The sequence below is a fragment of the Anolis carolinensis genome, chromosome 5 (genome assembly GCF_035594765.1).
Source record: "Anolis carolinensis isolate JA03-04 chromosome 5, rAnoCar3.1.pri, whole genome shotgun sequence".
Classification (NCBI taxonomy): Eukaryota; Metazoa; Chordata; class Lepidosauria; order Squamata; family Dactyloidae; genus Anolis; species Anolis carolinensis.
Window position 1 is genome coordinate 194,358,373 of NC_085845.1, and position 14,617 is coordinate 194,372,989.

Below are 14,617 nucleotides of genomic sequence, written 5' to 3' on the forward strand. Positions count from 1 at the left end.
CTTTTGCTGTTGGTGTAAAATGGACACTGGTTACCTCAGCTGGAGGACCCTCCCCGCAATAACATGCTATGCTAGTTATATATGTATATATGTGTGTTTATATACACACACACACACACGTGTGTGTGTGTGTGTCTGTGTGTGTATATATATATATATATATATATAATTTACAATAATATATAATAATTATAACATATTGTATATACATTTAATATTCATATTATATTGTAATATGATGTAATACTAATAATACAATATAATAATTATATATTATATTTTACATGTAATATTACTAATAGTATTACAATATATTGATACAGTACAATATAGTAATTTATTACCAGTATTGTACTATGCTAATATAATATTGTATGTAAATTTAATTTGTAAGCCGCTCTGAGTCCCCTTCGGGGTGAGAAGGGCGGCATATAAATGTAGCTAATAAATAAATAAATAAATACTAACTGGTTCTTAAGAGTTAAATAAAACTCTAAATACCTGCCTCTAACCACTCTGAAGCCATATCTCAGCTATTTCACTCAGAGAATAGCTTTTCCCATTGATGTCTAGCTATTGTTCCTAGAAACCCTGTAAACAGCACGACATTTCAGCAGAAAATGTTGTTCTCCACCTCAAGTGGAATCATGATTCATTTTCATTCCTAGCCTGAAACAGTCAAGTAGACCAGAGTTCAGATCCTCCAAGGTTACCTGTCTCGTTTTTGCCGAGGTTTCGATGAAAGGTATTCCGTAACTCCTTGCTAAGTCCTGAGCTTGTTTTGTATCTACAGTCCTGGAAGGCAAGTCACATTTGTTTCCTACTAGCACCATAGGGACGTCTTCTGAATCTTTCACTCTTTTTATCTGTTCCCTGAAAAAGAGAAAAAAAAACCAATCAACTGTTTTAAGAGTGAAATAAATTTCAGAAAGACTTTCCAGTCTTTATTCTTAAATGGGAGGAGAGTTAAAAAAAATAACAACATTCCCTTTCAATTTTATCCAGTTCTATTCATTCCCAGTTATAAAAAGATCTCAGATGCATGAAACACCTTCAATACATAGTCTCCCCAAAACCAAGGAGTTTCTCAAAACGATTTAGCCATGACATTTCTTGGAAGCTTTTAGAGAACACTCACAGAATCAAAGTAGATTAAACTAATTTAACCAGCACTCTATAAATTAGACCACAACTCTAGTTGTTCCTGTGAGTACAGCAAAGTTTTGTAGTCTCACATGTAAAATCTAGGTTGAGGAAAGATGAGCTAAATGGGGACTATTTCATACATTCATGAACTTTAGCTCATTTCCCAGTTGGGCAATAATTCCCAGTAAGTAGCCAGCAGTGGGAAGCTGCTGATTTGAATTGCACAGTAGCAAACATTTTGATGGCTCTTGTTGTCACTCCTGGAAGCTTCCATGATTAACAGTTCACCTTTTAAAGAGGTTGCAAAATAAAGAGCCTTGCCGCTTCCCAAAAATTTTGAAGACCTAGAAGGGACTTGCAAGCATTGGGTTTGGGAATTTTGTGAGATTTTTTGGTGTGAGACAGAAACATTAGCCCACAGACCTTCTGAGCATGTTGACCCTTCATAACAATCTCTGAGAACCTCACAGAATCATAGAGTTGGAAGAGACCTCGCGGGCCATCCTGCCAAGAATCCGGAAAATCACATTCGAAGTACCCTCGATAGATGTCCATCCAGCCTCTGTTTAAAAGCCTCCAGAGAAGGAGCCTCCACCACACTCTGGGGCAGAGAGTTCCATTGTTGAACAGCTCTCACAGTTAGGAAGTTCTTCCTAATGTTCAGGTGGAATCTCCTTTCATAGAATCATAGAATAGTAAAGTTGGAAGAGACCTCATGGGCCATCCAGTCCAACCCCCTGCCAAGAAGCAGGAAATCACATTCAAAGCCCTTTCCTGTCATTTGAAGCTATTACTCCACATTGCAGTCTCCAGGGCAGCAGAAAACAAGCTTGCTCCCTCCTCCCTATGACTTCACCTCACATCTTGGTCTCCAGACTCTGGATCATTTTAGTCAACCTCCTCTGGACACACAATTATAGTTAAGTAGATCTTAAAGGTCCATAAATTATGGATCTCATGCCAGGGATGGTAACTGCTAGGGTTGAGGGATCACCCTGTAGAGCTGTATCCCTGATGCCCTCCACTGAAATGTACCCAAATGACCCAAAGACTACAGGGGAAGGTTTGCCATATTTTGACCTCCTTTAGCTGTCTTAGACCCAGGAAGCATTCCTTTTCACAATGCAAAGTGCCTGAGAAATCTATTTATAGGCCAATTTCTGTAGGGAAAGAAAACTCTCTTGGACATAAAATGACCCAGAGGGAGAAAAACATTATGAGAGTGCCCCACATATTTCCAGGGAACACTTAGGAGCAAAAATGATAACAAAAAATTAGGGTTTGCTCACCTAAACGGTTCCTAGAGCAAACATAATATGGACTCTTCCTATAAACCAAGGTGACTAAGCTGAGATGATCATATCCTGGACATATCATGAGGTGTATGTCCCACTATAAAAGATGATAATGCTTGGTGAGGCAGAAGGCAGCAGGAAAAGAAGACTTCATTTTAGGTGGCTAGCTTCGATCAAAGAAGCCTGAGTATGCAAGACTGAGGATGAGGACAATATGTCTTAGAAGTCTTTTAAACATAGGGTCACTGTAAAACCTGATCAACTTGATGATAGTTAATAACAACAAAAAATAAGAATAATAGCCCTGGGATGGCAAGCATCTTACAGGGCACCCTTACACACAGGCAAGGGTGAAATAGCTGGTTATAATACAGATCCTGCTGGCAACAATGATGTGTGAGACCATTTGGCAATGTGTGGAGCAGAGAAACATGCAAGATAATGACCTGAGGAGATATTGTTCCAGAACCATGTCTCCAAGCCACTCTCCTATCTCTGTGCACAAGTACCCAAATGTCTCAACTCTTGCGGGTATGTATGACCTGAATAATTATATTGCACGACTTCAACCTCTCTATTTTACTGAAAAAGAAAAGCTTTCATTAGCAACTCCACAGGATGCACATAGAACCTTCTAAGCCAAGCAGATCCCTTTCACAGATTCATATTTTAAATGGCAGAAAAGATTATTCATTCGCCAGAGCTGATAAGCATCACTGCAGGGCAGCCTGGAGGTATCTATTGCAGAAAGGCTACAGCACGCTTATGGGGACAATAAGATCACACAGCAAGCTGACGGTGGCCGAAGACAATCTTTTTTAGCAAAAGCTGGATAATTGGATGGCAATGTGAACTAGGGATTTGGGGAGAAGCAAAATGCTAAAATCACATTGCCTTCCCATTATTGCTTTGTATGGCTTTAGGCAGCGTATGCATCCTGTGACCTAACAATTTGGGAGCACAGATAAAAATAACTCAAAGGCTGCTTTTGACAGAACAATTAAGGAAGGGCCTGCTGCTATCACATGCCCAGCTTTTACAGGGTTCGATGACTTATGTGTGACACAAATCACAGCCACCGTTAGTGTCTAGCTTCAAAACTAATCGAATTCACTTGCATTTTAGGTAGTTAGGGGGTTGATATGGAGGGTTAGAAAGAGCCTGCTGGGACAGATGCAAAACGAGGTGGTAAAAATAAAAATAATTCGGGTCTGCACCACTTCAGGATGCAAAAGGGGAGGGACTGCATGGAGGTGCATTTTGAATGCCGTAATTCTGTTTCTGTCTAGCAAACAGCTCCATCAGCACACATTTCCTTTTCATTTTTAATTGCAATATGCTATATGCTTGTGTACCTGATAAAGGTATCATGTTTCTGGTGCCTTCTTTCTACCTGGCTCTAGGTTTTTCCCCTGACATTATGTCCAGTCGTGTCTGACTCTGTGGGTTGGTGCTCATTTCCATTTCTAAGCTGAAGAGCCAGCATTATCCGTAGACACCTCCAAGATCATGTGGCCGGCATGACTGCATGGAGCACCATTACCTTCCCGCCGGAGTGGTACCTATTGATCTACTTACATTAGCAGATTTTTGAATTGCTAGGTTGGCAGAAGCTGGGGCTAACAGCGGGTGCTCACTCTGATCTCCAGATTCGAACCTGCGACCTTTTGATCTGCAAGTTCAGCAACTCAGCGCTTTAACACGCTGTGCCACCAGGGGCCCTCTGGACCTAAGGAGTCCCTATTTGTGCTGGCTCAGAAAGAAGCCGTGATTTGCCATCTCAGACTCACACAATCTTTCCTTTTTTCACACAAAAGATGGAGAGATCAAATTTCTGCTCGTTAACTAATTACAGCTGTCTGTTCCATCCCAGCTTCAAAACTGGTGACTTAGTTCTAATCATGTTAAGTTTGGCAGGCAATTTGGTATCTATATTCAGTAACAGAACACTCTGGGAGCCCAAAAGCTAATTTTGCTTCTTCCTGGGAAGCCATCCCATTTCCAAAATCATTTATTTCACATTTCTCTGCTGTAGAAAACGTTCACCTTCCTAGATGCCTGAACGTAGCCAATGCTGGTCTCATCCTAAGATCTAATAAAACATCCTTTTTGCTAACACCTTTGGAGCTGTGTTTTGAAACTGCTTTAATGGATTTCAGTTCTCTGGTGTTAACATGTCAAAACTGTTTAATATGCTTTTAGTCTGCTTAAATGATTTCTTACGGTTCTTATTTCTAAATTGGTTAAACTGCGATAGAATTTCACTCTCTGTTTTTTTCAAGGAGAGGGATGAACCCACGAACAACCTATACTGCTAGCCATGGGCTTTCTATTAGTGTTGTGCTTTTGTATGGAATTGCTGTTCGTTTTGTGTAGTTTCATTCGTGTCTTCTCATTTTCGTATTTGGTTCCCGCTAACAAAAATGGGATGCCTATATGACACGATTTTGTCTGGCTAACGAAAAACACAAAAATGTTTGTGCCATTGGCGGGAATGGGAAGGCTTATGAGGCTCATCCCCCTCCCTTCGGTTTTTGGGCTAGAGGGGTGAAAATCGCACAAATGGAGGATACTTCACCCCTTTTAGCCCACCAACTTTTAAAACGTTTGGATCTTCCCCAGAGTACTATTGTTATTCATAACATTATTATTATTAACTCCCATTTCCACACACATCAGATGTAATGCGGAGGCTTTCCTCTCCCAGGCTCAGCTTAAGATTCCCAGAGCAGCTTGCTAGCCTTCTATATATATATGTGTGTGTGTGTGTATGTGTATATATATATATATATATAGCAACCATTCCACACACATCAGATGTAATGTGGAGGCTTTCCTCTCCCAGGCTCAGCTTAAGATTCCCAGAGCAGCTTGCTAGCCTTCTATATATGTGTGTGTGTGTGTGTGTGTGTGTGTGTGTGTGTGTGTGTGTGTATGTGTATGTGTGTGTGTGTGTGTGTGTGTGTGTGTGTGTGTGTGTGTATATATATATATATATATATATATATATATATATATATAAAAAACAACCATTCCACACACATCAGATGTAATGTGGAGGCTTTCCTCTCCCAGGCTCAGCTTAAGATTCCCAGAGCAGCTTGCTAGCCTTCTATATATATATGTGTGTGTGTGTGTGTGTATATATATATATATATATACACACACACACACACACACACATATATATAACACAACCATTTCCACACACATCAGATGTAATATGGAGGCTTTCCTATCCCAGGCTCAGCTTAGATTCCCAGAGTAGCTAGCTAGAGTTCTTTCTCTATATATATATATATATATATATTTTAACACTCATAGGTACATATCAGCTGTAATGGGAAAGCAGCCCTCTGTCAGTACCTGCTTATTGTTATGGGGCAGAAAGAAAAACAAAAGCAAGCACGATGACTGAGCGGTTTTCATTTTCGTGTCACCTCTCATTTCCTACAAAAATGTCATTTGTTTTGTGTAGATGAACGATCAAAACAAAATGATAGCACGAAGCAAACGAAGGAAAAATTTTAGCGCACATCTCTACTTTCTATCCCCATCTTAGTTTGCTCCTAACGCAACTAGAACAGACAGAACGGACCTTTCAAACCAAGTGCTGGGAGAGAAGGCGGAATATAAATAAATATGATGATGATGATGATTATTATTTATCTCAATGCCCCCATACATTTAAAAAGCAAATTGCTCTAAAAAGAGAAAATTCATAAGGAAAGAATTTTAAAAATCTCCATCACTAAAATATGGCGAGTGAGTGGGGTTTACTGGGGTTTGGTTCCTGAGCCCCTCTGTGGATATCAACACCTGTAGATATCTCTCTCTCCCCTAGAGCTGTCAACTTTCCTATTGAAGCTGGGTGGTTATGTTTGCAGCTCTTCATGTAGATAGTAAGGAGAAACAAAGAATAAACAAAAACAGTATTATCTCCTTCTCAGGCTCCACTGTCAGGCTCAACCTCTTCACTCTACTATCAACTTATGTCACACAGTGTTCTATGCACACACCGGAACAAGCAGAACGGAGTTTCTAAAAAGATTCAGGCATTTCCAAACAATTCTTGGCCTCTAAGATTGCATTAGTTGCATTGACGAGGACTGCAAATAGAAAATTTGCAAGAACCTTGCCATAGAGCTCAACTGTAGATATTTATATCTGTAGGTTTGCTTTCTGTATTTAAAAGCAAATATATTTAAGGCAAGAATGGTTGAATCTATGAATGCAGAATCTATGGATACAGAGGACCAACAACATCACATTTGAGGTTTTATTTGCAGATAGTTGTATCCTTTCTGAAAATGTAAAAGAAGATAAAATATACCTCAAATGGCACAGCCCTCTCAAGGCTGGACCACCGCAGGTTGCTAGATGGGAAGACTAGGATTGAATCACAGCTATTCTAGGCAATGATTTCCTGTGACTACAAAACTTGCACCTGTCAGCTAACGCTTGAAGCTTGAAGCATCAAATCCATGAAACATACCTATAATGATGGATGTCTTCAAAAGACTTTGTGTTATTTATAGCAAATACGCATAAAAAACCCTCGCCCGTCCTCATATACTGGTCCCGCATCGCACTGTACTCTTCTTGGCCGGCTGTATCCAAAATGTCCAAGAGACAGGTTTCGCCATCGATTACTACTTGTTTCCTGTAGGAATCCTGAGACAAACAGGAAAGCAAAAAGAATAAAGATGAGTAACTACACACATGTGCTTGATTTCATACTCTTACCACCAGTACTATCACATTTCTAAGAATCCTGCCAGTGAAATATGCTGCCTTGGAGTGTGGTGGAGTCTCCATCTCTGGGGGTTTTCAAACACATGGCCACCTGTCATGAGTGCTTTGATACATTCTAATTTTAATGGTTTTAGTGATATAAATGGTTTGTTCTTTTGATTTTTATATTTTAATTTGTAACTCGAGAGCTGCCTGTGCATCTATTGAATGGCTATCTTGTTGTAGGCAAAAAAGTAGATGTGAAGGAGAAAAGAGATACAGACACAAACATAAATTTAGGGGGACACAACATATCTCATGAAAAACTTTCATTTATATATTTTTAAACTAGCTTGAGTACCCGGCGTTGCCTGGTTATTTGAAAAAGTCAATTTTTAATTGTACAAAATGCATAAGCTTGTGTCTGAACTATAACTCACATCATGCCAGGTTAACCTCAAGAAACTCAATAGTACTTAAAGTTTATGTTGGTAAGTTTGCTCTGGAGGCAACATTGGTGGGGTTCAGTATGCTCTCTGACTGAAGGGTAAACTACAACTCCCACTAGGTGGAGTCAGTCCCCTCAAACCCCTCTGGTAGGTTGAATTAGTCATGGGGGTTTTGTGTGCCAAGTTTGGTCCCGGTCCATCATCGGTGGAGGTCACAGTTTCTCTGGTTGTGGGTGAATTACAACTCCCAGAAAGGAAGGTCAGTTCTCCCCATCTGTATGCCAAGTTTGGTCCAGATCCTTCGGTATTTGGTCTCACAGTCCTCTTTGGATGTAGGTGAACTACAACTCCCCCAAATCAAGGTGCAGTTCCCTCAAAGACCTCCTGTATTTTTTTGCTGGTCATGGGGGCTCTGTGTGCCAAGTTAGTTCCAGGTCCATTGTTGGTTGAGTTCAGAGTGCTCATTGATTGCAGGTGAGCTATACATCCCAGGGGGAAACGTAATGTTGGTGGGCAGGAAAAGAGATTTAAAGATGGACTTAAAGCCAACCTTAAAAACTGTGGCATAGACACTGAGAACTGGGAAGCCCTGGCCCTTGAGCGCTCTAATTGGAGGTCAGCTGTGACCAGCAGTGCTGTGGAGTTCAAAGAGGCACAAATGGAGGGCTTAAGGGAGAAATGTGCCAAGAGGAAGGAGCATCAAGCCAACCCTGACCAGGACTGCCTTCCACCTGGAAACGGATGTCCTCACTGCAGGAGACCATGCAGATCAATAATAGGTCTCTTCAGCCAACTACGGACACACCCCCAAAGTGGAAGACAATCATCCCGGGGAGAGCACGGATGAGCTCCCTCTATCAGCTCCATGCGGGGACATGAGAGAAGCCTCCCACAAGGATGGTAAACATCAAAACATCTGGGGGTCCCCTGGGCAACGTCCTTGCAGACGGCCAATTTTCTCACTCCAGAAGCAACTCTGGTTGCTCCTGACACGAAGAAAAAAAATCCTCGAACTACAAGGGATCGCCTAAGTAAATAAGTAAGTAAGTAAGTATACATCCCAGGACCTGCAACTCCAAAATGTTCTGGCCAATTCCCCTCAAAACCCATCAGTATTCAAATTTGAGCGTATTGAGTATGCATACCAAATTTGGTCCAGATCCAGCATTGTTTGGGTTCATAGCGTGCTCTGGATGTAGGTGAACTACAACTCCTATAAATCACCCAAAGTCCTCCAGTATTTTTTGTTGGTCATGTCAGTTCTGTGTGCCAAGTGAGTTCCAGATCCATCATTGTTGGAGTTCAGATTGCTTTTAGATTGCAGGTGGAATATACATTGCAGTACCTACAACTCCTATAAATCATGGTGAATTCTCCCCAAACCTCTCTAGTATGTTCAGTTGCTGATCGATTCCTCTGTTCGCTGTGTGCAGTAGAAAAGAATAGGAAAAGGTTAAGGAGAGGCAGTGGGCGGGGTCATGCAAATTCCACACCAATGGAGAGAGTAAGAAACACTGGGATGAAATTGTCCCCGTATGAAAGCCTTCACTTGAGTGATGGACAGTATAGTGTTTGTGGAGGACAGAGCTCTTGTACATGTTTGCGGCGCTCTCTATAACCTGCAACGTCACTGCAGGGAGGGCCACTGGTGTCTCCTAAGTAGTGGGAGCTATAGCTTTTTGTGGAAGTGGGAGCATGTCTGTGTAAATGGATACCCCAACCACACACATACATACATATTTTCACTTTTATTATGTGTATAGATTTTACACAGACCTGAGTTTCTTGTTATGTTCACGTGACACACCTACACACTGCAGCTGACACATGAATGTGTTGCAACACTCAGATGGAAAGCTCTGTGCCAAAGCAACACTTTCACAGGGTTTTCTTGGCAATATCTGTTCTTATCCTTTGCTAGGCTGAGAGAATGTGTCTCACCCAAGGTTACCCAGTGAGTTTCCATGGTTAAACTGGGATTTGAACCCTGGTTTCCAGAGTCACAGTCTAACACTCAAACCACTGCATCATATTGGCTCTCCTTATCCAACTAACTGCAGTTATTTTATGCTGCAACAATATCTTCAGATATAGGGCAAAGTACACACATTTTGATAAAATAAATATATAAACAGAAGGAAGGAAAAATACCACAAATAAAACAACATTCTTATAAACCCACACAATTCTGGTGCAATTATTTTTTTTTTACAATATTTTTTGTGCAGAGTATCACTGGATTCATTTCCCCCCCCCCTTCCTGCTCAACACTGTCATTAAGCGTAAAACAATTGGTTGTCTCACTATGCTTAATGTGTTAAGGGGTGTTCTTTTAGTGGATTTAAATGATGCCGTATCTGTTCAGATCAGCGGGATTCCAGCGACATCTCAGCCCACACTTGCACCAAGAAAAGGGATTTTTTTAAAATCCTGCTTTCTTCATACTGCTCTGCAAGCATCTCACTTATGTAAGCGGAACAGAAGAGCAATTATATAAAACTCGAGAGCAAGGAGATCAGGGAGGCAACGCCCCAGATTTTCCAGTCCTTTCACCCGTGACACACCTACAGCATTTCTTTGCGCATTTCCCAGGTATGACATAAGACTGCCTCGCTCAGAATATCCCACTGCATGCATTGTAATTTCCAAAGGGATAGTTCTGCGGACACAAACACAAGCCAGAGGGATGAGGGGACTGGAAAGCTTGTGCAGAGAGAGTATTTTTAGAAATAGACTTTAAAGTATAGAAATACAGAAAAGCAACACTCCTCGGGGTCTCACTCTGATGACCAACACACAAACTAAAGCAGAGCTCTCCTTGATCAGACCAAAAACAATGCATCATGTGGAGCATTCTGGTACCAAACAGCTGCAGCCCAGAAATTCTGCTGACAACAAAATCTTCCCCAACTGTTCTGCAGATATATATTTCTATTACACATGGAGTCTCAATACACACATAACTTTGTTTCATGCACAATATTACACAAACACACACATAAAAGGTAACAATTTCCCCTTGACATTAAGTCTAGTCAGTGCTGACTCTGGGGGTGGTGCTCATGTTCATTTCTAAGTCGAAGAGCCGGCATTGTGCATAGACTCCTCCAAGGTCACGTGGCTGGCATGACTGCATGGAGTGCTGCTATCTTCCCCTCGGAGTGGTACCTATTTACCTATTCACAATTGCATGTTTACAAACTGCTACGTTGGCAATAGCTGGAGCTATCAACAGGAGCTCACCCTGTCCCATGGATTCGAACCACCGACCTTTCGGTCAGCAAGTTCAGCAGCTCAGCGATTTAACCCTCTGTGCCGCCACGACCCCTACATAGGCATATCTCAAAGTATATATTTGTATATCGATATTGGTTGGTCCCAGAGCAGGAGAAAAGAAAAGGAACAAAGCAGATTGGCTGCAGCTAGGTGAATGATTTGACTGTGGCTGGGTGAAGTGGCCTCTGCAATGTCACATGGAAAGAAAGGAAGTGAAGCGGCTTGGCTGCTGATAGGTGACCTAGGAGAGATGTGTATGAGGAGAAAGGAGGGAGGGAGAAAAGAAAAGAAAGGAAGGAAATGGAAAGGAGAAAAGGTATGAGGGGAAGGGGGAAGAAAAAGAAAGAGAAGAAAGCAGGGATGAAGAGAGGGAGGGAAGAAAGAAAGAAAAAGAAGGGAAGGGAAAAGAAGGAAGAGAAAGACTGAAAAGAAAAAAGAGGGGGAGGTGTATGAAAGAAAGCAAGGGAAAAAGAAAAGAAAGAAAACAGAAAGGGAGAAAGTGTAAGACGGAAATGGAAGAAGGAAAGAGCCGCAAAGGGAGCCTGCCTGCCGTTGCTAGAATGTTGCCATGAAAGCATTGTGAGGTAGAGCTGGAGAAAGGAGAAAGCAGGTGGGCAGGGATCCCAAGGACACCAGGGCAACACCAGGTATATATGCTATTATTGTATGAATTTATTTATTTATTTATTTACAGTATTTAGGTTCTGCTCTTCTCACCCAGAAGGGGACTCAGGGCGGATTACAATGCACATATATATGGCAAACATTCAATGCCATCAGACAGACAACATACAGTATACACACACAGAGGCATTTAACATTTCCAGCTTCATGATTCTGGCCACAAGGGGGGCTGTTGCTTCACCGTCCACTAGTGACTGTACTTCCTCATTCCTTTCCTGTATGTTGCTGGCAGTTTTATGGTGTTGTAAATGTATGCCTCCCGCATAAAGTGTACCTAAATTTCCTACTTGACAAATGCAGCTGTCTTTCAGGTTGCATAGGTAAACAGCAAGTGGAGCTATTTAATGGTCGGTGGCTTAACCTGACTCGGGCTTCGAACTCATGGCCTTTCAGGTCAGTAATGATTTATTCCAGCTGGTTAGTAGCCAGCTGCGCCACAGCCCGTCCTCAGGTTGTGCAGTGCAAGTATTTTTATAAACTCCAAATGCCTTTGCAGAAGCATGAGAGAAGCTCGGCCTCTCACTGACATCGCGTCAGCCAATACCTCTACAATGTCAGGAATACAGCTTAATGGTGTAATGTTAGTAAATGTTGACTATTCCCGCTACCTTGGCAGCCACCTCTCCACAAAAGTCAAGATTGACACTGAAATACAACACGGCCTGAGCTCTGCGAGTGCAGCATTTTTCTGAATGAAGCAGAGTGTGGACTGTCTACAGATGTTACACTCAAGTCCTGGAACGATTCCATCAGCATTGCCTCTGAAAAATCCTGCAAATCTCTTAGGAAGACAGACAGACAAATGTCAGCATGCTGGAAGAAGCAAAGATCACCAGCATTTGCTCCTATGCTCCTATGCCATCAACTCCGCTGGACTGGCCACATTTTCCAAATGCACAATCACCGTCTCCCAATGCAGTTACTATACTCCCAACTCAAGAACAGAAAACTGAAAGTTGCTGGACAGGAAACAAGATTTAAAGATGGGCACGTCAAGCCAAGCCTGACCGGGACCGCCTTCCACCTGGAAACTGATGTCCTCACTGTGGAAGAACATAAGGATCAAGAATGGGACTCTACAGTCACCTACGTGTCCATGGCCAAGACCCTACCCATGGACGGCCATCATACTCAGACAACGAGGGATCGCCTAAGTAAGTAATGAAACATTAATGAATTTCCTGTTCCATATATACTTTAAGCAAGGGAAAAGCTACCATATACTTACTATTGTGTAGAAGTCAAACAATTTACGTTGAAAAAAATGACCAAAAACCTGGGTAAATTTGTGCATAAGTCTATATAGCAACACTGCCATGAAAGCAGTCCTTTCAGTCATCTTGTTCTGGATGTAGCAAGATATTAATAATAACTACCCATTCCTTCCCATTTCATTGCACCGTTTTGTGTTTGGGTTTTGTGTTTGCTCTCTATAGTATTTGGACCTGAATGACTCTTTTTTTAAAAAAAAGTCTTTGAGGAAGTGGGAAAATGAAAACTCATTTCTTTGAGACACATTTTGGCAAAACAGTTGCCTTTTATTTGTTTCATTCGGTAAAGGACTTTCTATTTAGCTATAAACAAGGACGCTTACTTGATACTAAATTTCTCAGATATTTCTTTTTTACTTGTTGCCATTTGTGATTCATTATTTGTATCCCAATAAAACCCATAGTTTTCAACAAACTTCTTCAGTCAATGGTTGGTGTTTGGACAGTTTTATATTTCCATCCAATTAGTTTCTGCAAAACACATGGGAGTGAGCAGACATGGGAGAAAGTGGGTCATTTCTAAACCATGTATAGGAAACTAGCAAAATCTAGATCAGGGACTTGAGTTTTACACCTGTGATGTAGATGAACCCATAGACATGTCACCTTGGAAGAACACTAAAATAAAAGAGTGGTCACTAAAGAGCCCAACATCAACGATGAGTCAAATCTGAATCCATCATCTTTGCCAGCTGATTTGCTGAACTAAAGCACATACACACACACACACCCCAGACCGGTATTGACAAAACAATGGAAGAGTGAGGTAGGTTTGTTTAAAAGTAATATAATAGTTACGCTATCAAGACAACAATGTTTACTCTTCCAACTCAAGGCTATTGGGTAGATCATAAAATCTGCCCAATCAGATTAAAACAAAGCACCAGCACAACTGCATTTGCCCAGAACCTTGCCCTTTCTTTATAGGCACAACCATAACTGCTTGGGTATCAGTCATTGTGAACCCATCGGCACAGGATGCTGTGATGATAGTAGCATTTGCCATTTATTATCTTAAAATACAGAACAGATTTAATACTAGCTATTAGCCAGAATTGCTATCTCAATTCTCTGAGCTAATATACACTTCACTAACAAAGGTTCATTGGCAAAATAGCCACTTTGCCCAGCTGATAAACACTGCAGAAGCAATCATTTGGCTATTGAGGTTGGGCAGATGGATGATATGATCTCAAAAGAAGCATAATAGCTCCATCCTTCTCCATTTACTTGTATTTCCATACTTCCCTCCATTCTGTATGGATGTTTATAGGGCAACTTTACAATCACACAACAGTGAGGAGCCCACAGCAGTAAAATAATGTTACATGGAGCTTGGAAAAGTCATCTTTTTGACTAATTTCCAGAATCCCCTGCTAATATTGGATTATGAGGCTGAGTGTGTATCTGTATTAACAGTTGCAGTAGTCTGACACCAGTCATGGTTCCATCTTATTGGATCCTGGGATTCATCATTTTATGAAGGCCTTAGAATACTTTGATAGAGGAAAGGCTCAGGAAAGAAGAATGGAGCAATTTAATTGAAGCAATTAAAAACATGGATGCTCTGTCGTGCATTTGATTCGACGAGCACTTATAACCTGGCCCCTATTCATATTGAACCTTGCAGTTGTTTTTCATCTTAGGTTTTTTTTTCCTACCTGTATTGCCTACCCCATGTATTTCTACAGTAGAGTCTCACTTATCCAACATAAACGGGCCGGCAGAATGTTGGATAAGCGAATATGTTGGATAATAAGGA

General features: G+C 41.2%; 1 protein-coding gene across 6 annotated transcripts in view; it reads right to left on the bottom strand.

Moving 5' to 3' along the window:
• The window catches only part of kras (KRAS proto-oncogene, GTPase), a 52,776-nt gene that overhangs the window by 20,570 nt on the left and 17,589 nt on the right, over nucleotides 1-14,617 (bottom strand). For all 6 annotated transcript variants that reach the window (XM_062983244.1, XM_062983241.1, XM_062983240.1 and 3 more), the window contains exons 3-4: nucleotides 6,937-7,115; nucleotides 714-873 (exon numbers count right to left, since the gene is read on the bottom strand). In XM_062983244.1, coding sequence (XP_062839314.1) covers nucleotides 714-873; nucleotides 6,937-7,115 — 339 coding nt within the window. The remainder of the gene's footprint in view (nucleotides 1-713; nucleotides 874-6,936; nucleotides 7,116-14,617) is intronic.